The 26,885-nt window shown below is 37.8% G+C and overlaps 4 protein-coding genes across 5 annotated transcripts; 3 read left to right on the plus strand and 1 right to left on the minus strand.

The window, feature by feature from the left end:
* The first annotated feature begins 1,233 nt into the window (after window positions 1-1,233).
* On the plus strand, window positions 1,234-5,764 carry LOC132645629 (uncharacterized). 2 transcript variants are annotated; one of them, XM_060362721.1, is made up of 4 exons: window positions 1,234-1,406; window positions 3,193-4,650; window positions 4,766-5,143; window positions 5,256-5,764. In XM_060362721.1, the coding sequence occupies exons 1-4, from the start codon at window positions 1,317-1,319 to the stop codon at window positions 5,538-5,540; spliced, it is 2,211 nt and encodes a 736-aa protein (XP_060218704.1). In that variant the 5' UTR covers window positions 1,234-1,316; the 3' UTR covers window positions 5,541-5,764. The 2 variants fall into 2 exon arrangements, with proteins under 2 accessions (XP_060218704.1, XP_060218705.1); XM_060362722.1 differs by having other exon boundaries at window positions 1,263-1,406; window positions 3,156-4,650.
* Window positions 5,765-5,813: 49 nt separating this feature from the next.
* LOC132644421 (sugar transport protein 12-like) lies at window positions 5,814-7,160 on the plus strand. The gene is made up of 2 exons (XM_060361016.1): window positions 5,814-5,841; window positions 6,277-7,160. Exons 1-2 carry the CDS (start codon window positions 5,814-5,816, stop codon window positions 7,014-7,016), a joined length of 768 nt encoding a protein of 255 aa, XP_060216999.1. The 3' UTR covers window positions 7,017-7,160.
* A 284-nt stretch (window positions 7,161-7,444) lies between these two features.
* Window positions 7,445-10,566, minus strand: LOC132645630 (glyoxylate/hydroxypyruvate reductase HPR3-like). Its single transcript, XM_060362723.1, has 2 exons — window positions 9,840-10,566; window positions 7,445-8,235 (listed from the first exon to the last, which is right to left on the minus strand). Exons 1-2 carry the CDS (start codon window positions 10,299-10,301, stop codon window positions 7,714-7,716), a joined length of 984 nt encoding a protein of 327 aa, XP_060218706.1. The 5' UTR covers window positions 10,302-10,566; the 3' UTR covers window positions 7,445-7,713.
* A 2,789-nt stretch (window positions 10,567-13,355) lies between these two features.
* On the plus strand, window positions 13,356-26,237 carry LOC132645631 (glyoxylate/hydroxypyruvate reductase HPR3-like). The gene is made up of 2 exons (XM_060362724.1): window positions 13,356-13,934; window positions 25,455-26,237. The coding sequence occupies exons 1-2, from the start codon at window positions 13,485-13,487 to the stop codon at window positions 25,917-25,919; spliced, it is 915 nt and encodes a 304-aa protein (XP_060218707.1). The 5' UTR covers window positions 13,356-13,484; the 3' UTR covers window positions 25,920-26,237.
* The last annotated feature ends 648 nt before the right edge of the window (window positions 26,238-26,885 follow it).

Raw genomic sequence — 26,885 nt, forward strand, 5'->3', positions numbered from 1 at the left:
ACCATATCAATTTGGGACATTAAACTCTCATTTCCAAACTAGAATTCATAACGACGACAACTAAAACACTAAGCGATATTGATTCATCCTTTGCCAAACATTGGGGCTATACACGGCCACACTACACACATATACATATATTAATGATTTTTATTCTCTTCTCCACTCTACAACAATCAAACATGCTACAAATTTTTTTTTATTCATTAACCCAATCACACCCCCATTTACACGGCTAACTCCCCAAGCACACAACCCACTTCCAACATACGATATTTCACCAATTTCATCCATATTAACATACCACAATATGCATAAAACATTTATATCCCATAAAACAATAGAAATTTTTTACCTTTGTTCTTTACTCCACAAGAAAGTTAGGGTTTGCGATTTACAAAAATGGATGGTTTGATCGCTCCAATAATGCTTCCACGCTACTTAGGGACCTCCAAATAGTGGGTTAACACCAAGGAATTATTTTTGGGAAGGCTAGAAATGGGGTTGGATTTTTCTCCTCTTGGCCGTGAATAGTGACGCCGTGAACAGTGTGTCGTGAACAGCTCCGCCGTCGTGAACAGTTCCGGCGTGAACAGTAGCCGCCGTGAACAGTTCCGGCGTCGTGAACAGTGACCGAACTTTTCTCTCTCTCTCTAGTTTGAGAGCTTCTCTCACTAACTCTATTTTGATGGATGAATTTTGTGAATGAAATGGTATATTATGAGTCATCTTATGACCATATATATGTAGCCCATAACATTGACACATGTCCCACTAATTTACTTGGTTAACTTTAATTAATCAATATGTGCCACTTAATAACTTAATCATAGTTAAATAAATCTCTAATCTCCACTAATATTTTCATACTAGTTGAAACTTATAAACACTCGTGCACTCATTAAAATTGAGAATTAAAAGTTCCTATTACATATCCCAAAATAATCCCGTCCTTAACTTATGTCGATTAACTTATGAATAATTTGACGTATAAAAATACGGGGTATAACATTATCTTCAACTCCAGCTTCATAATTCCAAATAAAGTGAAAAATATTCTATTTTCATGACCAAACGCCTACTTAATTTTGGACAATACGTTAGCAAGTTTGACCCTAATAATTTACTTTTAGCCTTTTTTTTATACATAATAATGTCCGGATCAATTTGTACACATCATTATTAATTATATTGGATGCATGCAACCTCCCATCAGTCAACAAGTATCCTACGCTCAACAAATATAAAGAAATTACCTAAAACGTACAAATGCTGCTATCACGTACAAAATTCTGCACAATTGGGAAAGAGGAGTCATGCCAAACAAGGGCTCATCCAATTTTTCTTCCACTAACATTCTGCAACCCAAATTCTACAAAATAATATTTTCTCCACAATGCTGTTTAGTAAGTACTTTTAATTTCTTCCTCTTCTTTAATTTCTTTTATGCGCTGCTATATTTTTCGGAAATCTTGATTTGAAGTTCCATTCTAGATCACTAAACCAAAGCAAAATGTGAAGTAAGACCATGTATGAGGGTAGAAACATAGAGAAGACTAAATAATTTTACTATGGCTGCTGCTATTTTGTTTGCCCAAAAGTTGTTGAAAAGAATTATTTATAGATCTAACTGTAGCAAACAAGCTAAAAATTCACCATTAACTAATCGTGAAGCCAGGAATTTTGCTAAGTGTATTCAAGATTTAGTACATGTGGTTAAGAAGAATATTTTTACCTGTACTACTCCCTCTGTCCATTTTTACTCATTCATGTTTGACTTGGCACACTGATCAATAAATAAAATGTCAATTTTTACTATATCACCCCTATTTATTACTCTATAATCATCTAAATAATTGAAATTAATCAAATATACTTTAAAAGTTGTGCAGCCTTTAACAAATCTTTAGAGTTCCCACTAATTCTAATAAAGGTAAAATAGATATGAAATGATAAACTATCTCTTAGTTTTTCAAACTGGACAATTAAAAGTTGACATTTATTTTTAGTATACTTGACAAGTAAAAATGGACGGAGGGAGTATATAGTAATACTCCTCTATCCTTTTATGTGGCAAAATTTCCTTTTTAGAATGTCCAAAAGGAACGGCACCTTTATGTATTTAGAAACAATCTAACTTCAAGTTCTCATTTTATCCTTAATGAAATGATTTCTAGCCACATAAATGCCTCTGACAAGTTTTAGATCACAAGTTTCAAAAGTCTTCAGTTTTTCTTAAACTCTATGCTATCAAACACCACAACATAAATTGGGACGGAAGGAGATAATTTTTTGATGAATGGTATTCAACTAACCACGACCTTTTTGCTAAGGGTAGTTCCATTCCGTCTCTGCATATAACCTAAGCCATAACTAACTTTGCTGAAATTAGCGAAACAACTTGATGTGATACTTGTAAGAGAGTTGCTGGCAAGTGGATAACCGAATTCTTATAGGTGCTTGTAGCAATTTCTTCTTGCATCAGATCCCTCCACATCAAGCTACCCCGGTGATAATGCAGAAATTGTGAACTAATCCCACAGATTCCCACCGGGATCTAATGAAAATTGTGAAGAGTCTCCAAAAACTAGGACACTTTGAACTTAAGCTGCAATAGACAACAGCTATTTTCAAAAGGCACTTGTTGCAAGCGTCGGTCAACAGTGGCAAGTTGCCAACACATTGTGTACCGTTCCCCTTCACATATGCAAATATGCAAGTTTGACGTGCTAATTTCCCTCAACTTCTTAATACCAGCATCCATCAACTGTGATTTGATCAGCACCAGTGTCACGAAACAACTTATAAAAAAGACCTAGCACTGCAGCTTCAATGAAAGCAAATGGAAGCTGGTGTTTGTGGCAGTTATCATATCCTAAAGACTGGGAGTTTATAGTCTGCCACTCCCAAACTAGACTTTCTGTAAATCTGTAATGCATGATTTACGCTAGCCTTTACACTAACAAGCTCAGCGGTAATTTCTTCTGCCTCATCAAGATATTCTACCATAACAACTAAACCTGAAAGAAAGTAACTATGAAGGTAACCTTATCTGATTTGATCCCACAATAGTCCTGTATTTTCTCAAAACAATGTGCACATGCATGATGCATTTGCTGTTAATTAATTAGATCTACCACTGTCTTGATTCCTAGATGGATCAAACTGGGTTAAGGTTTCCTTTGCATGCAGAGGATTCCGGAAGACTTTGCCAGCAGATACTGCAAGAACCTGCAAAACCTTGCATATCTTGAGGTACCCAGTGGCAAGGTATGGGAAGTGGAAGTGGTTCATTCTGAAGGTCAAATTTGGCTAGCCAAGGGATGGCGAGATTTCAGTGATTATTACTCCATAGACTGTGGGCACTTTTTGATGTTTGGTTACAACGGCCTTTCCCATTTTAATGTCACCATCTTTGATTTGAGCGCAACAGAAATTGAATATCCAACAACAGAGATTGACTCGGATGATTCTATCGAGATCCTGGAGGTTGATCCAGAAAGCCACATAGGAAAAACAAATGTTCCAGATGTGGTTGAGCATTCTGTTGAAAACATAGGCCATTGTTCATTAGGACAAACCAGCAAAAGAAAAACACAAGATGGGGATGAAGAGGATGATGTTTCAGTAGACATTCAAACTAACGTAATCAAGGAAGAAGTGTCTCAAGGGGAGCACAAGCAACAGTCCCAGATTGTTCCGAGTAAGAACGAGGCAGATGGGCATGAAGATTTAGCTGTAAGCTATCAAAGAGCAAAGATCCTAGAGGTTGATCCAGAAAGCCACAGAGGAATAGCGAAAGTCCCAGATGTGGTTGAGCATTCTGTTGAAAACACTGGCCATTTTTCATTTGGACAGGCCAGCAAAAGAAAAACACAAGATGGGGATGAGAAGGATGACGTTTTAGTTGACATTCAAACTAACGTAATCGAGGAAGGTGAGTCTCATAAGAAACAAGCCGCGATTGTTCCTCATAAGAACGAGGCAGAGGGATGTGAAGAGATAGCTGTAAACTATCAAAGAGCCAAGATCCTAGAGGTTTATCCAGAAAGACACAGAGGAAAAGAGAAAGTTCCAGATGTGGTTGAGCATTCTGTTGAAAACATGGGGCAATGTTCATTAGGACAGACCAGCAAAAGGAAAAGACAAGATGGAGTTGAAGAGGATGATGTTTCGGTTGACACTCAAACTAACATAATCGAGGAAGAAGAGTCACAAGGGAAGCACAAGCAACAGTTCGAGATTGTTCCCAGTACAAACGAGGCAGAGGGGCATGAAAAGTTAGCTGTAAACAATCAAAGAGCAAAGATCCTAGAGGTTGATCCAGAAAGCCACAGAGGAAAAGCGAAAGTCCCAGATGTGGTTGAGCATTCTGTTGAAAGCATAGGCCATTGTTCATTAGGACAAGCCAGCAAAAGAAAAAGACAAGATGGTGTTGAAGAGGATGATGTTTCAGTTGATACTCAAATTAACGTAATCGAGGAAGAAGGGTCACAAAAGCAGCAATCCGAGATTGTTCCCAGTAAGAGCGAGGTAGAAGGGGGTGAAGAGATAGCTGTAAACTATCAAAGAGCAAAAGCTTTTAAATCTAACAATCCATTCATCATATCTTTTATGCGTTCACTTTATGTCTCCCACTCATTCAGCCTAGTAAGCTACCAAATTTTTTAAACCGATACTCTAAAATCTTTGTTGGTTTTAATTCAATCCATATGCATATGCACAACTTTAAACTCAAGTTACTGATTGTATCCCCCTTTTCCAGTCCATACCGAAGAAATTTGCTAAGAGGCATTTCCTGAACCGTCGCAATTTAGTGCTTAGTGTTACAGGCAAGGGATCTTGGTCTGTCAAGTGCACTTTTGGAGCGAAAAATGCTAAAATTAGTTGGAAGGCATTCGTGCTTGACAATAAGTTAAAAACTGGAGATGCCTGTGTCTTCGAAGTGATTGAGCCCTTCTTGATGAATGTGACCATATTTCCAGCAGTTTCATTGCATGAGATAGCTGGAGAAGCGACGGAGGTTTCCGATCAATGTTCTCAATACATTAGTGCAGCCTATCAAAGAGCAAAAACTTTTACATCTGAACATCCATTCTTCATTCGTGTTATGCAACCATCATATGTTTCTGGCAAATCATTGGTAAGATTGAAGATCTATTGGACTCTCAAATTTTTGTGTTCTAACTCCTAATAGAGCGACCAAGAATCACCATTTAAATGATAAATCTTTTGGTCTGAACATCTATTTACAGACCATACCCCGGGTGATTGGCTGGGAATTCTTTTCCACCAAACGTAGTGATCTGGTGCTTCAAGTTCCAAGCAAGAGATCAAAAAGGGCAGCCCGGTTTCCAAGCAAGAGATCATGGACTTTAAAATGCTTCCGCGCAAAAGAATATGCTAAATTGAGTTCAGGTTGGAAGGAGTTTGTGCTGGACAATAATATAAAAGCAGGTGATGTTTGTGTATTCGAACAGATTAATAGATCCGATCTCTTGTTCAATGTCTACATATTTCCTGCAGACGAAGATGTGTGAACAGATTAGAGCAATATCATTCACCTGACACGTGTAGCGTTTTGTATCTATAACTTCTTGTACGTACTAAGATATTTTTTTCTCTTTAACTTCTTTTATAGAGTTAGGTTTGTTCTATATATATGAGGAGGTAAGGCAACAGGGTTCCCATGTTCATGTATTTCATTTTGGATATTAATGTGCAAAGTTGAATCTTTCTAATGGTTGACCTCAATGATTTCCAATATCTTTTATTCTGGACAAACATATTAATAGTTGATCCTCATCCACAACATGATACATGAAACATCTAACACAACTGGTCCTTTTTTGATGCTTCAATTTGAGCTTCGAGTACAAACAATCTTGAGGAATCAATCTTTCACATGAAGAAGTGAAAGGTGTTATCCCCCTATACAAAATCAGCAAATCCAAAAACATATACATAAAACACAGAGGATCAAACAAAAAGGTTTTTCTATCTTCAATTAATAGAATATATAATCGCCATATATTGTCAATTGTCTGATTGAGAAGTTATTCTAATGTAGAAATGCAGTTCACTCATCAGATCTTAGAGATATTTCTTATAGTGTCAAATTAATACTCCCTCCGCCTCAATTTATGTGACACCATCTGACTTGGCACAGAGATTAAGAAAGAAAGGTTTTTTTTTTTAAATTTGTGGTTTAAAACAAGCCTTAGATATTTGTGTGGCCGTAAATCGTCTCGTAAAGTTAAATTGTTTCTAAAGTAGAAAAGCCGTGGAAAAACCTTCTAATGGTCCGAAAGTACAGACCCCAGTTAATTTTATCTACTCTGATTCCATCCTTCCAGCAGCTTACGGGAATTAACGTGGTTGTGTTCTACGCTCCGGTGCTTTTCCAAACGCTAGGCTTTGAGAGCAATGCTTCCCTTATTTCTGCTGTCAACGTGTGTACAACTTTTATTTCAGTCTATTGTACAGAGAGGTACGGTAGGAGGGTACTGCTCCTCTGTGGTGGCATCCTAATGTGTTTATTCCAGGCAGCAGTGGCAATTCTTATTGGGTGGAAATTCGGAACAACAGGGGTCACAACAATTTTGTCTCAGTCGTATGCAATACTTGTGGTTCTTTGCATCTGTGTATTCGTGGCTGCTTTTGCATTTTCATGGGGTCCACTGGGATGGTTGGTTCCGAGTGAGATTTCTCCACTTGAAGTTCGATCTGCAGCTCAGTGCGTTACCATCTCCATGAACATGTTTTTCACGTTTGGAGTGGCTCAGATTTTCTTGAAGATGCTCTGTTGGATGAAGTTCGGTCTGTTCATCTTCTTCGCGGCCTTTGTGTTTATAATGACTTGGTTTGTCTACTTCTACGTGCCCGAAACCAAGAATCTACCCATTGAAGAGATGTCCCAAGTCTGGAGAGGGCATAGGTACTGGAAAAGGTACGTTGATGATGATGCAGCTGCAAATTTGAAGCCACGAGGGAAGCCCGAAGAGGAGATAGTCTAGAGTACTATAGGATTAGCCACATAGTTTTAGTATAGCTTTTTCATCTCTCTGTTTTTTGAATGTTTTTGGAATTTTTGGTAACGATTGACTTTGTTATTTTTTCATACTGCTACTGTCTTTTTCTTTCTATTCAATATATTCTTGTTTCTGATTCATTTTGATTCCCGACAAGGCTAGGACTAACTAGGCTCTAAGGTTACAAAGTAAAATCGTACTCTAAATTGTTGCTTGAATGCATAGCCAAACGATATCAAGAAGACCATAAACTGTTGCAGCTGAAAAAAGATTCCAGCTATGACAATGAGCAGAAGAGATCAGTAAGGCCATCACAAAAGCATCGAAATTGAAATAATTGATACAATCACGCATCTTAGTTTTCTTTCCTTGAAATCAAGTATATATAGAGTGCAAAAAACAATTGACCAGGATCAGTTGCAAATAAGGAGCAAAGAATTACATACTCAATCTCCAATGCGTGTGAAAGCTAATTTCCTGGTCAGACCTATTACTATTACATAAGGCAACATTCTTAGATGTCTGGTTGAGCAGGATTGGACAATGCCTCATTTATTAATTCAACTCATTTTGATCCGCCCAAATTCAGCTCAAATAATATATAACATTCTGAATTGGGTTGTCGCATTAATTATATAGCATTTTGAGGAAAGTAGTAGGTAAATGTGGCTGCCCAATTGGGTCATACATCGATGACTGGAGAAATTAAGGGTTTATTTGAGAAAAAGGCTTCTAAGTTAGCCAGAACAATTTGGGAAGCATCGCGAAATGCTTCCACTGTAAAGGCAGCTTTATGTGGTGTAAGAACAACATTATCCAATGAAATCAACTCTTGAGGAACTTTTGGTTCGTTCTCAAACACATCCAAACCAGCTCCTGCAATCTCACCTTCAACCAAGAATTTCACCAGTTCTTTCTCGTCAACGATAGGTCCACGAGCAATGTTGATGAGAATGCCATCCTTCCCCAATGCTTTTAGGACATCCTTGTTAATCATGTGACGAGTTTCGACAGTCAATGTACAACATATGACGAGGATGTTACAGTCGAGTGCAAGTTCACAAACGTTTTGGTAGAAGTTGTAAGGAACTGTTTTCTTTTGCCTTGAGTTGTATGAAATTTTGCAGCCCAATGCTTCAAGCCTTTTTGCAACTTTTAGACCAATGTTGCCTAAACCAACTATTCCAACATGCTTACCTCCCAACTGTTGAATGAGCAAATGCCAAATAAGATCCAGTTAACATCGTTAATCACTTCTCAAATATTATATGAAGACAGAATAACCCAAATATTTGAACCTTAAAGTGATGAAAATTTGTGCCCTGTTAAGAATTCTAATCCTTCTTTTCTCTTTTAGCTCACATTTAAAAGTTATTTTAGCTATTCACACTTCACAGATATTTTCTTTCTAGTCTCTAAATTCGGCCAGTTTTCATGTTCATTTTAAAGTGACGTGCGACCAAGCATGAATGAAAGAGTTAACTACCAGCTACTCTTTGTGCTAATTTTATTTGACGGTGTTAATTGGACATGCAGTTTAAATTCAGAGGCGGATCCAGGATTTAGAGGTTCTGGGTGCCACTCTGCTGTAAAGTAGACGTATTGCAATTTACATGGTCCAAATAGAGTAAACATTTGATCAGTTGGATCAAATGTGAGTTGCGGTTCGAGTTATTTATCTTTTCGATTTGCATAGCCAACTATTATTCCAAGTATTATATAGAACAACTCAAGTTTACGAGCATAATTATTACTCCTATAACATAAAGAAGATTTCTTTTCTAAATTAGCGTGAACCAAGACTAAACATACCCTTTTCTCTTGTATTTATTAAATCATTTAAATAAAAATAAAATAACATGTAAAATTAAATATAAGAAACAACAACGGAAGAGAAGCCGGGGCAACAGGGAAAGATTATTAAAATTTTGAAGAAGAGAGAGAATTTGGGAGAACAGAAAGGGTTTGTTGCAAGAAGAAAATTATTTACTGAAATTTTATGCTTAAAATAAAAAGGAAGAAAAATGGTCCAACTCCACAGAAGATTAGTAGACTTTGTTACTTACCATAACAATGGAATCGATCCTGCCTCCTTGGAGAGGAAAACATGGCTTTTAACCACTGGCACCACAAACTCAATTTGTCCTCTGGGTGACACAGGTTATATTTATAAGAATTCTGATACATATATACATATATAAGCAAAATTTCAACCGACGCGTGGGGTGGCGTGGCACCCCCACAGTCCTACATAGATCCGCCCCTGTTTAAATTATTAGTAGAAGTACAAAAAGAAAATCAAAATAATAGTTAAAAAAATTCTTTATTAATTTATAAAAAAATACGTTCCAGCAACTTAAAAAGTGCTAGTAATTGTTAAATAGTTACTTTGGAACGATGTCAAATTACCCGATACCTCCCAAAATTGAAGGATCACAAGTAATAAAATTGAACCAAATAAAGTTACTAATACTCCCTCCTTCACAAATAAGTATCTCTTTAGTTAAAAAATTCGTCCCAAAATAATTACTCCATTACTTAAGAAATTTAAAACAAAAAATAATACTCTTTGTTTCCAACTATTCACTTATATTAAAGAAATACTTCGCTCAAGAAAGATTTATTTAATAAATAAAAGCAACTTAGTAGAGTATACTTTGTACTCTATTTATTATATTTATTATTTTTCTTAGTAGATATGAAATAAGCTAAAGCAACAAGCAACGGAGTGAGTAATAATTTAGTTATGGCGAATGAATAAGAAAGGTAAAAGTCAAAAGGATAAGATGAGAGGTATACATAACATACCCGAGAACCCAAAGGGTACTGAAGGTTAGTAATAACCCAATTTCCTGCACGAACAAACCGATGACCGGCGCTAATTTTCCTCAGCACATCAATCAACAATCCGACAGCAGTATCAGCAGTATCCTCAGAGAACACATCACCTGTATTAACAACAGCGATACCTCGTCGTCTACACTCTGGGAGATCGATGTGGTTGAATCCAGTGCTAGCAGTAACAACAAGTCGAAGTGAAGGAAGAAGATGAAGTATGTTGCTAGTGATTGGGCTCTTGCCGTAACAGATGATGGCTTTAGTGGACTGTGCGTGGGTTTGTAGGAAGAGGTCTGTGGTGAGTGGAGATTCGTATGCTTTGAGGAGTTTGAATTTTGTTGAGAATTGGTGTTGGTGGACTATGAATACTGGGGGTGGGTTAATGACTAACAGCTCTGGGAGCTCAATTTTTTCTACTTCAGATTGTTCCATGGAAATTTTGGGTCTGTTTTTTCTGTTTTGATAGATGGAAAATATGATGAAATCACAAGTGGTGCATTTGATTACTATTCTATGATAGCCAATGACCACATATCGCTGGAATCACAATGATTCATGCTTCTTTTCTTAATGTATTGAAGACGCTTCTGAGACTGGTGAAAAATGGTGGGTATTCTTTCCGATAATACTTACTCCCTCTGTACCTCTCCTTTTCTTTTTAATCAATTCCAAAAAAATTATCGCATTTCTATATTTAGAAATAATTTAACTTTATGAGATAATTTACAGCCATATAAATATCTAAAGCTTATTTTGGACCATACATTTCAAAAGAATTCTTTTATTTCTTAAATTTTATGTCAAATCAAAAGAGGATAATTTTTTTTTTTTTAGGAAGGGAGTATAATTTTGGGAAGAGTCAATAGTTGGACATTGGATTTATTTGGACCTGAACAATGTGTGATGCTGAATGGGATTTGATGAACTAAATAGTCGCTCTCTAGTTAAAATATCAGGCATTTTTTCCGTTGTCTTAAGTTACACCTATGAAATACCATAAGGGAATTTTTTAATCTCTTCTTCATTTTATTTTATGTAATTTAATTTGATTGTATATGAATTTTTTAAAAAGTAAAGATTTTTAAAATATATAATCTTAAATATACAATAATATTAAGACCTTTGAAATTTGTAAATTACAGGTATTGTAACATTTGCACGTAATTATAAGAACTTGCCCGTAAGAATAAAACTTAGTGGAGTCATACAATTGTTTTAAGGGTAAAAATTGTGGGAGGCAAATGCAATTGTTCTTTTGTTACTTCGAGGACATCCCATAAAATTGGAAAGAGACAAAAACTTTAGATGATACCTTCAAATCAATAAATGGTTCAATTTTAAAAGAAAATAGAGTTGAACATATATAATCATGAAAATATAGTTGAACATATACAATCATGAATAAGGATTGCATATTTATTGATTAATTATATCAGACTTCATAATCATCATAATCATAACATGCCCAGTGAAATCTCACAATGTGGGGTCTGGGGAGGGGGTAAGGTGTACGCAGACCTAACCCTTATCTCGAAAGATAGGGAGATTGTTCCCGAAAGACCCTCGGCTCAAGAGAAAACACAATGAGAAAGCTTAGATAAGAATATTAGACTTATGTTAGCAAAATACTTAGAGACAAGAATAATGATATAACTGTTTACCCCGAATTTAGGTAACCAATTGAATTTGTAAGTGAGGTATAGAATATGTGGACGAACTTTAATCTATTTTTGGTTTATGTGGAATATATATATGGATCCGTGTGCGATGGTAAGTATATATGAATATATGCGTTAATAACTTGAATAAATACGTAAATATTGATGATTAAGCTAAAATGATATTGGATGAATAAACACAACTCCACTAGTTCGGACCAGAAAATGAGAGAGAAAGAAATCTTGAATGTATATATTTTCTATTACAATGTTATAGATCTCAAAAAGTCAACCCTTAAAAATAGGGAAATACCCCCTGTTTATAGTTTTGCCTTATGGGTCTTGCATACAACATAAAACCCTTTTAGAATAAAGAAAACCCTAAAACGGTAAGGTTGGGCCGTACGGCCTACAATGTGACAGAACGATGTTGACGTGTGGCGATTTTGTAACTGATTAACCGGACTAACGACCATGATCAACTCGGTCATGCTGAAACCGGACTATCGACCACGATCAACTCGGCCATGGAGAAACCGGACTGGCTGTGATGCGGAGTTTGGTCCGGAGATACCAGACTAAACAGATTTGTTTCACTTTTCTCAAATCAGCCGCAGCTGGTGCAATTCCACCGGTCCGAAGGGAAGATTTGGTACTCATGCTTGTCTCTTCTTATCTCCGGTCCTCGGTCTCACAGGTCTTGCATACATCCGGTTTTTACCGTATACAGATAGTCCCTACACTTCCCGGACCGTAGTTTTACCGGAGTAACAGGAAGTGGATGAGTCACCAAACCGGCGGTTTCATAAGCTCGTTCTTATCTTTTCATTTTGGCGGGAACAGTTATGCCACGTCCCTCTGCCATCAGCCACGTGTCTCTTCCCAAACGGCCAACTTCGGTTACCGCCGTAACGCGTGTCGTTTCAAATCACGTCTCATTAATTGTTAAACACGTGGCATCCCCCGGTTGGCCAACTTCTGCAACTGCTACAATTGCCATGCACCTCTTAATTTCACCATTTTACTTCTCACTTTTTCACTTCTTCGCTTATGATCATCTTCATCTCATATTTTCTACTTGTTTCAATCGTTTTCATCCCTTAGCTTTGTTGCTTATCTTTGATTGCAAGCAAACCAACTTTGCCAACCTTTCATCTGCTGTTTTTTCGATTGAAAGTGATGCATTGTTTCTTCTTTCGCTTTGCCATTTCGAATTTTTTCAACTACTTCTTCTCCCTCTCTTATTATTTTTTTTTAACTTGTTTCTTCCAATTCACCAAATCTCCTTTTCCATATCTTCAAAGTGTCTGCCAACACCGAAACCACCTCCGAGGATGTTCTCTCGATTTCTTCTCAAGAAGCCGAGCCAACTTCACAACTCAAGGGAAAAACCGTAGAGCCCACTGCTTTGGACATAGTACCGTCCAAACCCAACTATAACAAAGAGTTTGAAGTTGAGAAGCCTTCTCCGGTTGCGGATAGAGGGTTCGATATAAGGCGGTATCCATCGTCTATTACCGAGGATAAACTTGACCAAATCCGGGCTGATTGCGGATGGGATAACCGTTCGGTGCAAGTGTTTACCCCCTGGCTCGACGAATTGATCACCGATCATAGAGAGGGCTTCCTGTACGTTTATACCTATCCCTTTACACTCAAGCTCGACCCCCCAATCCAATAACATGTGCCCAAAAACAAAAAGCATCTTCCACCGACCCGGTTTGGACAGTTGTCATTGTATTGTTTCATAATGTATATTTGGATAGATAGTTTATATATATATTTTTAAAAATAAATTGTATAGTTTTTGTCGTCGTTATATTGCCACACAATAAAATGAGTTCTTTTTGTTACACAACGTGAATTTAATACGACCATAGAATAAAATTCAAGTAATACTAATAAGTGGGGTAACCATCCAAACAAGCTGCTCAGTGAGTTTCTATCAAAGTCATCAATGGCAGAACCCAAAAACGATCTACCGGCGGTAATTGTCCTGGGCAATCCATCATTTCTAAAACTCTACGGCGAACAATTTTCCTCAAAATTCAAACTCCTAAAACCATGGGAATCTTCACTTCCATTAAACCAATTCATCACTACACATGCTCAATCCGTACCGGCTATGCTCTGTTCCGGCGGGACACGTGTTACTCCGTCGTTGCTCCGCCAATTCCCTTCTCTTCGCGTAATTGTTACTACCAGCGCTGGCCTTAACCATATGGACCTCGATGAGTGTCGCCGTTTAGGAATCTCTGTTGCTAATGCTGGTACTGTTTTCTCAGAGGATGTTGCTGATTTTGCTGTTGGATTGTTGATTGATGTTTTGAGAAAGGTATCTGCTGCTGATCGGTTTGTTAAGAATGGACTTTGGCCTCTTCATCGGGACTACCCACTCGCTTCCAAAGTACTGTATCTTAGCTCTCTCCGTCGTGTTAAGTAAAATTTTCATTGAGGGGCAAATCGGATCCTCTTCCGTGTAAATGAAATGATAATTTTACTATATTATCCCTGATTATTAAAAATCATATCAAACATACATTAAGAGCTTTGCAGCTACTAATAACTCTTGAAGTTTCGAACCCAATAATTAATATTAAAGGTAAAATAGGTATGATAGGTAAATTATCTTCCTGGACAAGTAAAAGTGGACATTTATTTTTAGTATATTGGACAAGTAAAACTGGATGGAGGGAGTACTGTCACTTATCTCTCTCTGTGGTGCTATAATTTTTTTTTTCTTTTTCCTCCATTGGTATCTTAAATTTTGTTAGGATTGGAAAAATCTTCTATTCATAACCGGAACAGAATTACAATAGGAGGAACAACTCTCACACTCAACTATTACAAAAAATCAATCCTAAACTGAATACCTATATCTCACTCAAGTGTTTTACTTACTGTTTTTCTCTCTTGCTCTTGGTGATGCTACAAATGATAGAAGGTTTCCCTATTTATAGGGATGAAATGAATCTATTGATGTCATTTGTGACTCATGCAAGCACTTGACAATTTGCCAAATACAAGGAAGATGTTTTCTTCCTTAAAACAAGGAATATGTTTTCTTCCTCAAAACAAGGGAAATGTTTTCTTCCTTAAAATGAGGAAGATGTTTCCTTCCTCAAATTATGGGATGGACCCAACAAATCTCCCCCTCCAGTCCCATACACCTGAAGGAGGGTACACTGACTTTTAGTTTGAGTGTATGTCGACAAGTTCTTTGCACAATTCGAACTTGTCTCTCGGTATCACCTTGGTCAGCATGTCTGCAGGATTGTCGTTTGTGTTGATCTTGGAGAGCTTCAGTTCATGTTGCTCGACTGCTTCTCTGAGCCAGTGATATCGAACGTCAATATGTTTTGTGCGTGAGTGGTACCTCGAGTTTTTGCTAAGATCCATAGCGCTTTGACTATCACAATGAACTGCGTATTCTTCTTGTCGGAAACCCAGTTCTTGAAGGAAACGTTTCAGCCACATAAGCTCCTTCCCAGCTTCAACTGCGGCAATGTATTCGGCTTCTGTGGTTGATAGTGCTACACACTTTTGTAACTTAGATTGCCATGACACAGCTCCCCTGCAAATGTGAATATATAACTCGAAGTTGATTTCCTACTATCATAATCTCCTGCCATGTCAGCATCAGTGTAACCTTCCAAAATCGGCTTAGCTCCCCCATAGCACAAACATAGTCTGGATGTACCCTTCAGGTACCGTAGTATCCACTTGACAGCTTCCCAATGTTTTATTCCTGGATTTGATAAGTATCTGCTCACAACACCGACAGCATGAACAATGTCTGGCCTTGTGAACGCCATTGCATACATCAAACTTCCAACTGCTGAAGAGTAGGGCACTGCTTTCATCTTCTTCTTTTCTTCTTCGGAAGAAGGACAACTTTCCTTGCTCAACTTGAAGTGATTTGCTAGTGGAGTACCAACAGGCTTGGTATTTTTCATGTTGAACCTTTTGATCACGCGTTCAACGTATTCCTCTTGTGACAAGAACAACTTCTTTGCCTTTCGATCACGAATGATTTTCATGCCCAAGATATGTTGTGCTGGGCCTAAGTCTTTCATATCAAAGAACTTAGACAAATCTTTCTTCAAGTTGTTGATCATAGTTGCATCCTGGCCTACTATCAGCATATCATCTACATAGAGCAGAAGGATGATAAATTTTCCATCGAGGAACTTCTTCAAGTACACACAATGATCTGCAGTTGTTCTTTTGTATTGATGTTTCCGCATGAATGAGTCGAACTTTTTGTACCATTGCCTTGGGGCTTGTTTGAGACCGTAGAGACTCTTCCTTAACTTGCAAACGAGATGCTCTTTCTTTGGGATTCGGAAACCATCGGGCTGATCCATGTATATTTCTTCCTCCAAATCACCATGCAGAAAAGTTGTTTTCACATCCATCTGCTCAAGTTCAAGATCCATACTTGCCACCAATCCGAGAACCACTCGGATAGACATCATCTTCACAACCGGCGAAAAAATCTCATCAAAGTCGATTCCTTCCTTCTGTTGGAAACCTTTGACTACGAGCCTTGCCTTGTACTTCACGATATTTCCGCTAGCATTTTTCTTGAGCTTGAAGACCCATTTGTTCTTCAAGGCCTTCTTTCCCGGAGGAAGTTTCACCAACTCATATGTTTGATTCTTTTGTAAAGAATTCATTTCTTCCTCCATGGCCTGTCGCCAATTGGATTTTTCACGATGAGATTGAGCTTTTTGAAAGCTCTCTGGCTCCCCCTCGCTGGTAAGAAGGATCCATTCTGTTGGCGAGTATGACTTTTGAGGGATTAACCCTCGTGCAGAATGTCGAACTTGATTATTTCTAGCTGCGTCTTGGGGTGAAGGCTCCCCCTGCTCAAGAATTTCTTCGTTTTGATCATCATCAACATCTGTCGGATCAATGTTTTCTTGTTCATCATGGACATTATCATGAAGTTCCTCGTTGTTGAGAGGAATGTGTGGTGATTCAGGGACATCATCTGGAGCATGATAACTTCGTTGCTTGTTGACTGTTGGAGCACACTCATGAAACTGGTTTTCATGGAACACGACGTCTCTACTTCGAATCATTTTCTTCATTTCGGGATCCCACAGCCTGTATCCGAACTCTTGATCTCCATAGCCGATAAAGATACACGGAGTTGATCTGAGATCAAGCTTCTGCCTCAACTCCTTGGATACATGCACAAATGCCTTGCACCCGAACACTTTCAAGTGAGAATATGAAATATCTTTCCCAGACCATATCTTTTCTGGAACTTCAAAGTTCAATGGGACTGAAGGTGACCTGTTTATAAGATAACAAGCTGTCAGAACAGCTTCGCCCCAGAATGGCTTTGGTAGTTTAGCCATACTGAGCATGCATCGGACTTTCTCAACAATAGTGCGGTTCATTCTTTCAGCTACACCGTTATGTTGTGGTGTTCGTGGCACTGTTTTCTCATGTCTGATCCCATGTTCAGCACAATATGCAAAAAACTCCCGGGAAGTGTACTCGCCTCTATTGTCGGATCGGAGGCATTTCAGTTTCTTTCTAGTCTCCCTTTCTACCATAGCATGGAATGTCTTGAAACGATCGAATACTTGATCCTTCGATTTGAGACAATAAGCCCAAACCTTCCGTGATGCGTCGTCGATGAATGTCACGAAGTATTTGCTACCACCAAGAGATTCTTCTTCAATGGGTCCACACACGTCAGAGTGGACAAGGCTCAGCAACTCGGAACGATTCTTTCTGGTGGAACTGAAAGAAACTCTATGTTGTTTCCCAAATAAACAGTGATCACAGGGATCCAAAGTTACGTCTTTATCTATTGAGATGGCTTCTTTCTTTGCAAGAGTCGTCAATCCCTTCAGACTCATGTGGCCCAATCGTCTATGCCACAAGTTTGGCGATGTCTCTTTTTCAACTGCATTGAGACTCGGTCGATACAACTTTACATTGGTTTTGTAAAGAGTACCACAAATATGTCCTCTAGCAATAACCATAGAGCCTTTGGACAGCTTCCACGTACCATCCTTGAACAGATTTCCATACCCTTGTCGATCCAGAACTACTCCTGAGATCAGATTCAATCTCAGATCCGGAACATGACGAACCTCTTTCAACACAAGTGAGCTTCCATTGCTGGTTTTTATGTGCACATCACCAATGCCAACAATGCTCGAGAAACTGGTGTTTCCCATCTTCACAACGCCGTGGTCTCCAGATTTATAAGTACTGAACAAATCCAGGTGTGGAGTGGCATGGAATGATGCAGCAGTATCAATCACCCGCTCAATATCATTTGTGCCCACGTGTAGGCATGCTTCCTCTCCGCATGTAACAAGTGCAATGTCTGGTGACACGGTGACCATGGTCTCACCATCTTCCTTGCTCGAACTCTGGTTAGTTTGAGGCTGCTCCCGTTTAAGCTTTCGACACTCCACCTTCTTGTGTCCATAGTTGCCACAATAGTTACAATAGCCCTCGAACCAAGTGTTGGTATCGACGGACTTTCCCCGCTCTCGTGATCTCCCTCGAACCTGAGATCTTCCTTTACTTTGACCTCGACCTCTACCTTTGCCTCGGCCTCTTCCTCTACCTCCGCTTCTACCTCCGTTGCGTCCACTATTTTCATAAACAAGGGCATATGATTGATCTACCTGTCACACCCCATTTTAACCGGGTTCGATTTAGGAGTATGACGTATTGGTGATTCTTATTTATTTTTGTTTTAAGGAGTCGCCACCTAATTAATTTAACGGTGAATTAGGACACCTAGAGATTAACTAAGGCAAAGTTAAAACTAAACCTCAATTAATAGTCTGCTTAACCAGTGTGATTCTAGGTAAGGGCTCTATATTATCCTAAAGGGAAGGGGTTAGGCATCCTTTAGAATCCGTTAACTTACGGTTATCCGACCAACTTAGGTTAATTAATTTAGATTAAATGCGGATATAATATTTAAGAAAATAATTTTGTAAATTATTCCTAAGGTTTAAAAAGGATAAAATATAATAATGCTATTTAAAATAATGCTTATAGATATTACTAAGGTTTTAAATGAGAAGTATTAGCTAGAATAAGACGAATAGAAAATATGATAATTTATATAGAAAGGAAATTTCAAATGCCGTTTAGCAAAGAAGGTTTGAAATGCTAAGTAACACTTAAAAATATGTTGATATAATTTTAAATACTAATACTATTTTAAAATAAAACTTGTAAAAGATAATTTGCATATGAGTAATATTTTTAATAGAAGATTTCGCAAAATTTGAACTTTGAATAAGATAGTGTGATATGATTATGTAGAAAAATCTAGACTATTCTTTAAGCGGAAAAGCAAAAGGAAGTGAGTTTTCTTTCTCTTTATTTAATCATGCATGGCTAAAATATATAATTGGGTGAACCTTGAAAATAATATTCATAAAATATGCTTGAATTTATTATGTGTATTAGTGACGTTTTGAAATGTATGCGATAATAAGAATAAACTATGATTCCCTTGACTTAAAAATGTAGTCTTGCCACTTTTGCAAATCAATTATCCCGAAATAAATATTATACATTATAAATAGTTTTAACATGAAGAGAGAATAAATCTTGTGGAATTAGTAATTAATTTCCTTACATTATCTATCCATTACTAAGAAAACCATCCATATTAATTTCCATAATTACCTAAGCTAAGGAAAAATACAATAAGAAGAGTGTTAGTCAAATGATGCATAAATCAAAGGCACAAAATAAAAGAGAGGCATAAATAAAGTTAAATGGGCTCGGCCCATTTTCTAGGACTGCTGCCATTGGGAATGGGCTGGATGCGGAGGAGATTTTGTTGGGCTTATGGCCCAATGCCAAATGTGGAAGAAGAACGAGTCCCTCGAACTCGTGGGCGATGGTCATGCAAAAAATGAAAGAAAAAGGATTAGGACACAATTAGATGAATAGGATCAATATGCAAAATATATACTCGAAACAGTTCATGTATATGCGATATATAGTCGAGTATACCTCATGTATACATATATACTATTAATTGTGACCTGCTTGCAACGGGAAGGCATAAAAAATGAACAGGCAAGAACATAACATGCTCTTCTCAAATAATACGTTAACAACTCAATGACTTTCTCAAAGCCTTAACTGAATGTAGCAATCCAACACTCTATATTCCATTTGAAACAATTCAGAGCGCGCAGAATAAAACAGACAAACATGCAGGTGTACATCACAGGCAGAATTCGAATGAGGTATATAGGAATATTCATACGTATACAAACATGACTAACTCTCTTTATCTGTGCGCGCAAAAAGCTTCATGAAGACCAACATGGTTTCTTAACTGAGATTAAGAACCTGAATTTCCTTTTCTTTTTTTTTATCAAGCACTAGAACCAAACTTCTTAAGCTGAACTGATACCAACCTTCCAATAATGCCTTAGCAGAGAATGACAAATAGGATGGACCAGGGACTAAAGTCTGGGTTTCCATCCAGTTAAAATTCTTTTAAAATGAGAATCAAGCTCAAACAGTTCAGATGAACCACATACTACTACAGAAATTTGGAGATTAGGAGCCATCCTCAAGTCTATAACTTCAACACAATGACATAGATCAAGTTTCACAGTTTAAAACTTTCTTTATTGAGTTCCTAGATAAGTGATCAAAGACTAATAATTAAACCAATCCAACATGATCCCAAATAAAGCTGGATATGTGACTATTTAACTGATTCATACTAGATCGACTAAGTCATATTAGATTAAGTTCCACCAATGTGAGCAGCTGCAACAAATATGTCGAACTGATCATTTGCCAAATTAACTAGGATTGAAACCTAAAATGAACCTATAAATACTTCTAGCATGATTCCCATATATCGCTTAGATGCAACAGATCACAATTCATACGAATTTTAAAACGAAATATCTCCTAAGGATGTATACTCATATGATGCACGCCATGCTCATGGATGAACTTAAACAGATGAGACTCAGCAGGATTGATAAACTGAAACATCAATGAATGCGATGAAACAGAACACTTTCAAACAGAACAGATTCATATAGATTCAGATGCCCAGAGAACACAACTGAAACCAAAGATAAAAAGGGAGGGATATCTAAACTGGACATTAAGGAACCAGGGGAATCGCACTCATGTAACATTACCTCTCCCCACATAACTGAACTCAGGCGACTATCTATAAACTAACAGATTAAGATTTGCTGATTCCAGACTACAGGGATGTCTATTATGAATTAAGCTGATAGCAAATAAATCATATGAAGGGTATTTAGATTTCTCACGAACGTACATACCCAACTGACACACAATGAACATATCACGAGATAATTTCCATTAAGCTAAATCTGATTTGCCAACTTAGACCTGTTATTGTATGCTAACATGGGTAGATAGACTGAAACAAAACTAACGCGTATGCTGACCCTCATTGACTGCAACAGAATTAACACCTCAAGGCCAAACTAACCAACTAATTTATATACTATACATATACGAAAACTCATAGGTCTAACCCAAACAGAGGCCAACATAGCATCAATTGCTCTCGACAACTATCAGACTAATTTTCAACTAACCAGCAAGCACATGAAACGCATACAACACATAAGACAGACAGAAAACTTTCAGTTCACTGATAAATTCATGAGGGAAGGGATGTTTACCGACCTTTTTCGGATGCAGCGAAGTGGGTATGGGGTTTCCAATTTACCTCGAAACACTTCAGAATTCGAACTCGTGTGTATTCAGATTCAAACGAGCACCCAAAGTAGAACAGAACAAGGTTTAATCTTTGGTGACCGATCAATAAAATTGAAAATCGATGTTCTAAAGGAGAACTGGAGCCATCAAAGACTTGTATTTTCAAGGGAAATTTAGCGATTCAATAATTTCGATTCTTGGGGAATTTCCGCGATATTCTCAAAAAAAAACCCCCCTTTTTTCAGTCAACAGAAATGACCATTTATAGCTGATTTGTTAGGGTTTTCGTTTTTACCTAGAAGAGAGATGAGCGTGGGAGCAGGGCGAAATGGAGTGGCAGAAGCGTGGGGGGACAGGAGAAGGTGGGGTGTCAGAAGCGAGTGGGGATGATGATGGTGGAGACAGGTATGGTGCGGCGTGGGGTGTGTCAGAGGTGTCGGTGATGAAGTGGAGAGTAACGTGGGGAGCAGAGATGTGAGGCGACGATGACGATGAAGGAGCAGAGTGGGGGACAAGGCTGAGTGGTGGAGGAGGTGGAGGCGTGAAGGAGGTGGAGCAGAGGAGGCGGAGGAGGTGAAGCGGCGGTGAGGACGGGTGGCGACGAGGAGGAGAGGATGGTGGAGAAGGGGCGGAGATGGAGAGGAGAAGAGAGGAGGGTGGAGAAGGTGATGAGCGGCGGAAATGAGGGGAAACCCTAAAAGGGTTTCCCTTATTTGGTGCGAAACGGGTCAGACCCGGTCCATTTATGGACTGGGTCAATTTTTAGACCGGGTATTAGAAGAATAGGCTAATAAATTAAAACACAGGTTATTCTAAAAATTGAGATAAGAGATATGGACTAGTCCAAAAAAAATATTAGGGGTTAATCGGACTTTGATTTGGAGCCCGGTAAGTCAAAACACGGACTGAGTGCAAGAAACAGTTTGACTTCTAAATTTGAATAAGAGACCCATTTTAATTAATGAACATACCGAGGGTGACAAAATATTACTTAATACCAAAAAATATGTGATTACTAGACTCGGGTAATAAAATCATATGGTGTTATAATAGCCGTGTAATAATATATGTTACTTTTCTTTGAAAATCCGCACTAAATAAATACTATTATTTATTTATGCAAAGATAAATGCGTAAGCTGGTAAAATGCCGAAATGATAAGAATTGTGAATTATAATAATATTAATAAATAATAATAATAATAATAATAATAATAATAATAATGATAATAATAATAATAATTATTATTATTATTATAATAGAATAATAAAATGTCGGTATTGATAAGAGGCTAATAATTATAGTAACCAGAATGTATTTTTTTTTATTTTTTTCAAAATATTAGAAGCTTAAAAATAGGTATTTTGGCAGAGAGACGGGACAAAATTGGGTGTCAACACTACCCCGACTTCTTTTCTTCGCGATTCCTCGTTTATTAAGGCGTCCGTAACTATCTGCATGGTCATCTTACCATTGGGGGCGGAATTACTGAGAGTGACGACAAGAGTCTCCCAGCTATCAAGTAGAGAACTTAGGAGCAAGATTGCTTGCTCCTCATCTTTGAGAACCCATTCGGCTGCACTTAGCTGGTTCACGAGATCTTGGAACTGACTTGTGTGTTCTGTGACAGAGGTACCGCTACGTAGCTTGTGATTTACCAATCGCCTCATCAACAATGTTTTATTTCGAGCCGTTTTTGCTTGGTACATGCTCCCAAGCTTTTCCCAAAGTTTGTAAGTACTCGTTTCCTGCGCGACATGATGGAATACACAATGGTCAATCCACTGTCGAATTTGTGCGACCGTTTTCCTATTCATTCTTGCCCATTCTTCGTCTGTCTTCTTGTCGGGTTTGACACCTTTATTTTCGAGCGGCTCGGCTAAATCCTTCAAATTTAACAAGTCCTCCATACGAGGTTTCCACATGTTATAATTTGAGGATGTTAGCGGAATCATGGTATCCGATGATGATTTCTCCATGATAAAGTGCACCTAATCTGCTTGTACTGGACTGTGGAAGCAGAATCAGGCAAAACGGGACTCACGGTTGAATCCGGAATGGTCGAAAACCTAGGGAACTGGTTTGACCAATCTGAAAACCGGACAAAAATAGAGTGAACCGGGCTGCACTAATTCAAACCGAACCGGGCCGGTTTAACCACTGGCTGGTTGAAAGAGTCAACAAAAGGATGATGTGGCAATTGGACTTTGACCAGATCTGGTTCTGGTCAAACGAGTTGGTCGGATCGGGTTTCTCCGGTCGTCTTCTCCGGCGAGCTGGTGGCCGGAAGGTGGCGGAGCGGCGGCGATGGTGGACAGAGAAACTTTGACTGGACTTTTGGAGGCCTTCTGGTGGTCGAAAAATTTCGAAAAATATATATTCGGAATCCTCGGAACGAGATCTTTCTAATGGTATACTCAGAGCACAATTTTGGGACAAAAAAATTTTTGACTGAAAATTTTACGAAACTTTAAAAAATTGGCCTGGAAGATTAACCAAGCTCTGATACCACTTGTTAGGATTGAAAAAGTCTTCTATTCATAACCGGAACAGAATTACAATAGGAGGAGCAACTCTCACACTCAACTATTACAAAAAACCAATCCTAAACTGAATACCTATAACTCACTCAAGTGTTTTCCTTACTGTTTTTCTCTTTTGCTCTTGGTGATGCTACAAATGATAGAAGGCTTCCCTATTTATAGGGATGAAATGAACCTATTGATGTCATTTGTGACTCAAGTAAGTACTTGACAATTTACCAAATACAAGGAAGATGTTTTCTTCCTTAAAACAAGGAATATGTTTTCTTCCTCAAAACAAGGGAAATGTTTTCTTCCTTAAAATGAGGGAGATGTTTCCTTCCTCAAATTATGGGATGGACCCAACAAATTTTTGTGTACGGACTGTAATTTTCTGTTGAACTCATGGATGGATGGATGGATGGAGGGAGTACTGTCACTTGCTGTTGAGCTCATAGTTGCCTTGGTAGTCTCAGATACATATGTGGTTTGGAAAATCATCCAGTTTTGTTAAACAAGTTCTTCTTTCAGTAAAAGCAAGTAGTTAAGTATAGAGGTATCTTAGGTAAAGGCGGAGATTTTGTGTTTATGAGTTCTGAATTCTAGAAAATGTAGCTTAATGGGTTCTTGATAAATTATTTATAACTATTAAGTATATTTTTAAACACAAATACATGGCTTGATCAAAGCTAGAGGGTTCTGCCGAACCCGCGGGCGAAGCTCTAGCTCCTCCCCTGACCTTAGAATGTTGTTAGTTTATTCTTTCCTAGTGTGAGACTTTGTTCAATGCTAATGCAGAAGAAATACTTGTTTTAGGTATAATGACTCAAAATATGAGATTTTTTTGGAGATTTATGGCTCTCTGTATGCAACTGAACCTCTAATATTTGGTCAAATGGATTAGCAAAATATACTTAGTTTCTCCTATCCCTCCCCTGCTCCTACTCTGTGAAGAGCAGCTTTTTCTAATTTAGGCCTCTCAGCTGTTTTCTGGCATCCTTCCTTGCAACACCTCAGCTATGGAGCTGTCTCACATGAAAGCCAAAAGTATAAAGAACAACCTCGGAATTTGCCTAAGGTCCATTCGTTGCCTATTTAGGGTATGTGTAAGCTCCTAAAATTGGGTTCTAACGTTATCTCAGGCTGTCAGGTCTAATGTGCTTAGAAGTTAGAATTTTCCTCATCCTGAATAGAGTTCCATAGAATGGAGAATTTAAGGTGACATACATGAACTGTCCCTGTTTCAGAGCCAAGCTTTAGGTTTGGGGTGCTGTCAGTAGTGGACTAACCTGCAAGAAAACAAGGTCGCGTTCGTGAGGTCTGATACTCAAGCAGCTTGAGTCAAGCTGGTAACTGCCAGGGCAAAATACAAATGTTAGGAAAAGAGTGATATTTCTACATGATATTGCGTAAGCTGTTTATATAGATTTTTATGCTGGGATTGAGTGGCTGGGCATTAATGGAGGAATTATGGGATTTATCTCATGCCCCTTGGACCTGTCTTCAATCGGTTGAGTTTGGAATAATACTTGTTGCAATAGGCTAGTACTAGTGGCCCGTCGTTTTATCCTTGATTGTTCATTATCCTTAAGATTTCCATCTAGTAAATTTTCTTGTGTGGATAGCTTTTGTATTACTAATTGCATATCCCTGATGGTGATTGATGATTGCAGGTAGGAGGCAGGAAGGTTGGCATTGTTGGGCTGGGAAGCATAGGCCTAGAAGTTGCAAAAAGGCTTGAACCATTTGGCTGCGTTATATCATACCAGTCGAGGAAGAAAAAGCCTGTTCCCTACCCTTTCTATCCCGACGTTCATGAACTAGCAACCAAATGTGATGTCCTTGTCATTTGTTGTGCATTGACAGACCAAACTCGTCATCTGATCAATAAGGAGGTTCTACTGGCACTCGGTAAACAAGGAATAGTGATTAATATTGCACGAGGTGCTGGCTTGGATGTTTTTGAGAATGAACCTAATGTTCCTGAAGAGCTCCTTTCATTGGATAATGTTGTATTGTCACCGCATGTCGCTTTTTTAGCCGAGGATTCTTTTCAAGATTTATATGAACTCATGTCGGGGAATTTGGAAGCTTTTTTTTTTAACAAACCTTTGCTTACTCCAGTTTTGGATGACTGAGATACTCTTTTCAACTTATATCCTGATCTTCCATATTTATCAACTTCTTGTTCCGGATAACCTCTGTATAACTGTAGGGGCGGCTCAACTTGATTGGTGGCGTAAAGCCAAATTTCAATATGAGGCCCTAAAGGTTTTTTTTTTTTTTTTTTTGGTTGTTGATAAAAGTTGTGCATATATATTATTTGATGTGTATTTTTTCTAGCCTTTTAAATGCAAAATTGTTAATTGTTATTTTTGAGATGGACTAATAAGGAAAGTGTGTCACATATATTAAAATGCAAAAAATAAAAAGAATCAAATTAAAAAGAAAAGAAACTGAAAGAGATCAATAGCAAATTAGAACAATAGAACCTAATTCTAGAGTTTGATAACCGGATAATACAACAAAAATTTACTATTTCGATTTGCTTGTAGCTATGCCTAACAACCTGAGAAAAAAATAATGAAAAAGAGTGCAATTTGATGTATTACAACCCTTGTTTTTGTGAGAATAAATAATTTAAAAGTAGGAAGAAAAGAGAGCATAAACATACAAACATTTTTTTATGAGAATAGATAAAAGAATAATAATTTGGATTCTTCATGCAAATTATCTCAAATATATATAAATACACTTTAAATTACATCAAAAATTGTTCTATAGATCTTAACCCCTTTTATTAAATATTTACTATTTTTTTTTAAAGAAAATTAACTCTGCAGAAATGTAGCCATTTGTTTTATGCCTCAGTACATGTGCGCATGCAAATTCTTTTTGTATCTTAAATTGAAAAACAAATAGCTTTTCCTTGACGCTTGTGGAAGCTATGTAAGAGTCCATGAAAGACTTCTGTTATGTTTGCAAATTTCTTTCTGTCAATGAATGCAAGAGTACTTAATCAGTTCAATCCCATCTTTGCCATACCCCTTTCAGGTATTTGCTTTTGCATGAGCAAAGATGTCTCATCCCGTCCAATTGCTGAA

The sequence above is a fragment of the Lycium barbarum genome, chromosome 6 (genome assembly GCF_019175385.1).
Source record: "Lycium barbarum isolate Lr01 chromosome 6, ASM1917538v2, whole genome shotgun sequence".
NCBI lineage: Eukaryota > Viridiplantae > Streptophyta > Magnoliopsida > Solanales > Solanaceae > Lycium > Lycium barbarum.

Bases quoted from the DNA above. Each gene is read 5' to 3' on its own strand.
- LOC132645629 (XM_060362721.1), top strand. From the start codon at position 1,317: ATGCCAAACAAGGGCTCATCCAATTTTTCTTCCACTAACATTCTGCAA. The intron at 1,407-3,192 runs GTAAGTACTTTT...CTTTGCATGCAG, and splicing joins TTTCTCCACAATGCTGTTTA to AGGATTCCGGAAGACTTTGC. The intron at 5,144-5,255 runs GTAAGATTGAAG...ATCTATTTACAG, and splicing joins ATGTTTCTGGCAAATCATTG to ACCATACCCCGGGTGATTGG.
- LOC132644421 (XM_060361016.1), top strand. From the start codon at position 5,814: ATGATACATGAAACATCTAACACAACTG. The intron at 5,842-6,276 runs GTCCTTTTTTGA...TTTCTAAAGTAG, and splicing joins TGAAACATCTAACACAACTG to AAAAGCCGTGGAAAAACCTT.
- LOC132645630 (XM_060362723.1), bottom strand. From the start codon at position 10,301: ATGGAACAATCTGAAGTAGAAAAAATTGAGCTCCCAGAGCTGTTAGTC. The intron at 8,236-9,839 runs GTATGTTATGTA...CTCATTCAACAG, and splicing joins AGTACCCTTTGGGTTCTCGG to TTGGGAGGTAAGCATGTTGG.
- LOC132645631 (XM_060362724.1), top strand. From the start codon at position 13,485: ATGGCAGAACCCAAAAACGATCTACCGGCGGTAATTGTCCTGGGCAAT. The intron at 13,935-25,454 runs GTACTGTATCTT...TGATGATTGCAG, and splicing joins ACTACCCACTCGCTTCCAAA to GTAGGAGGCAGGAAGGTTGG.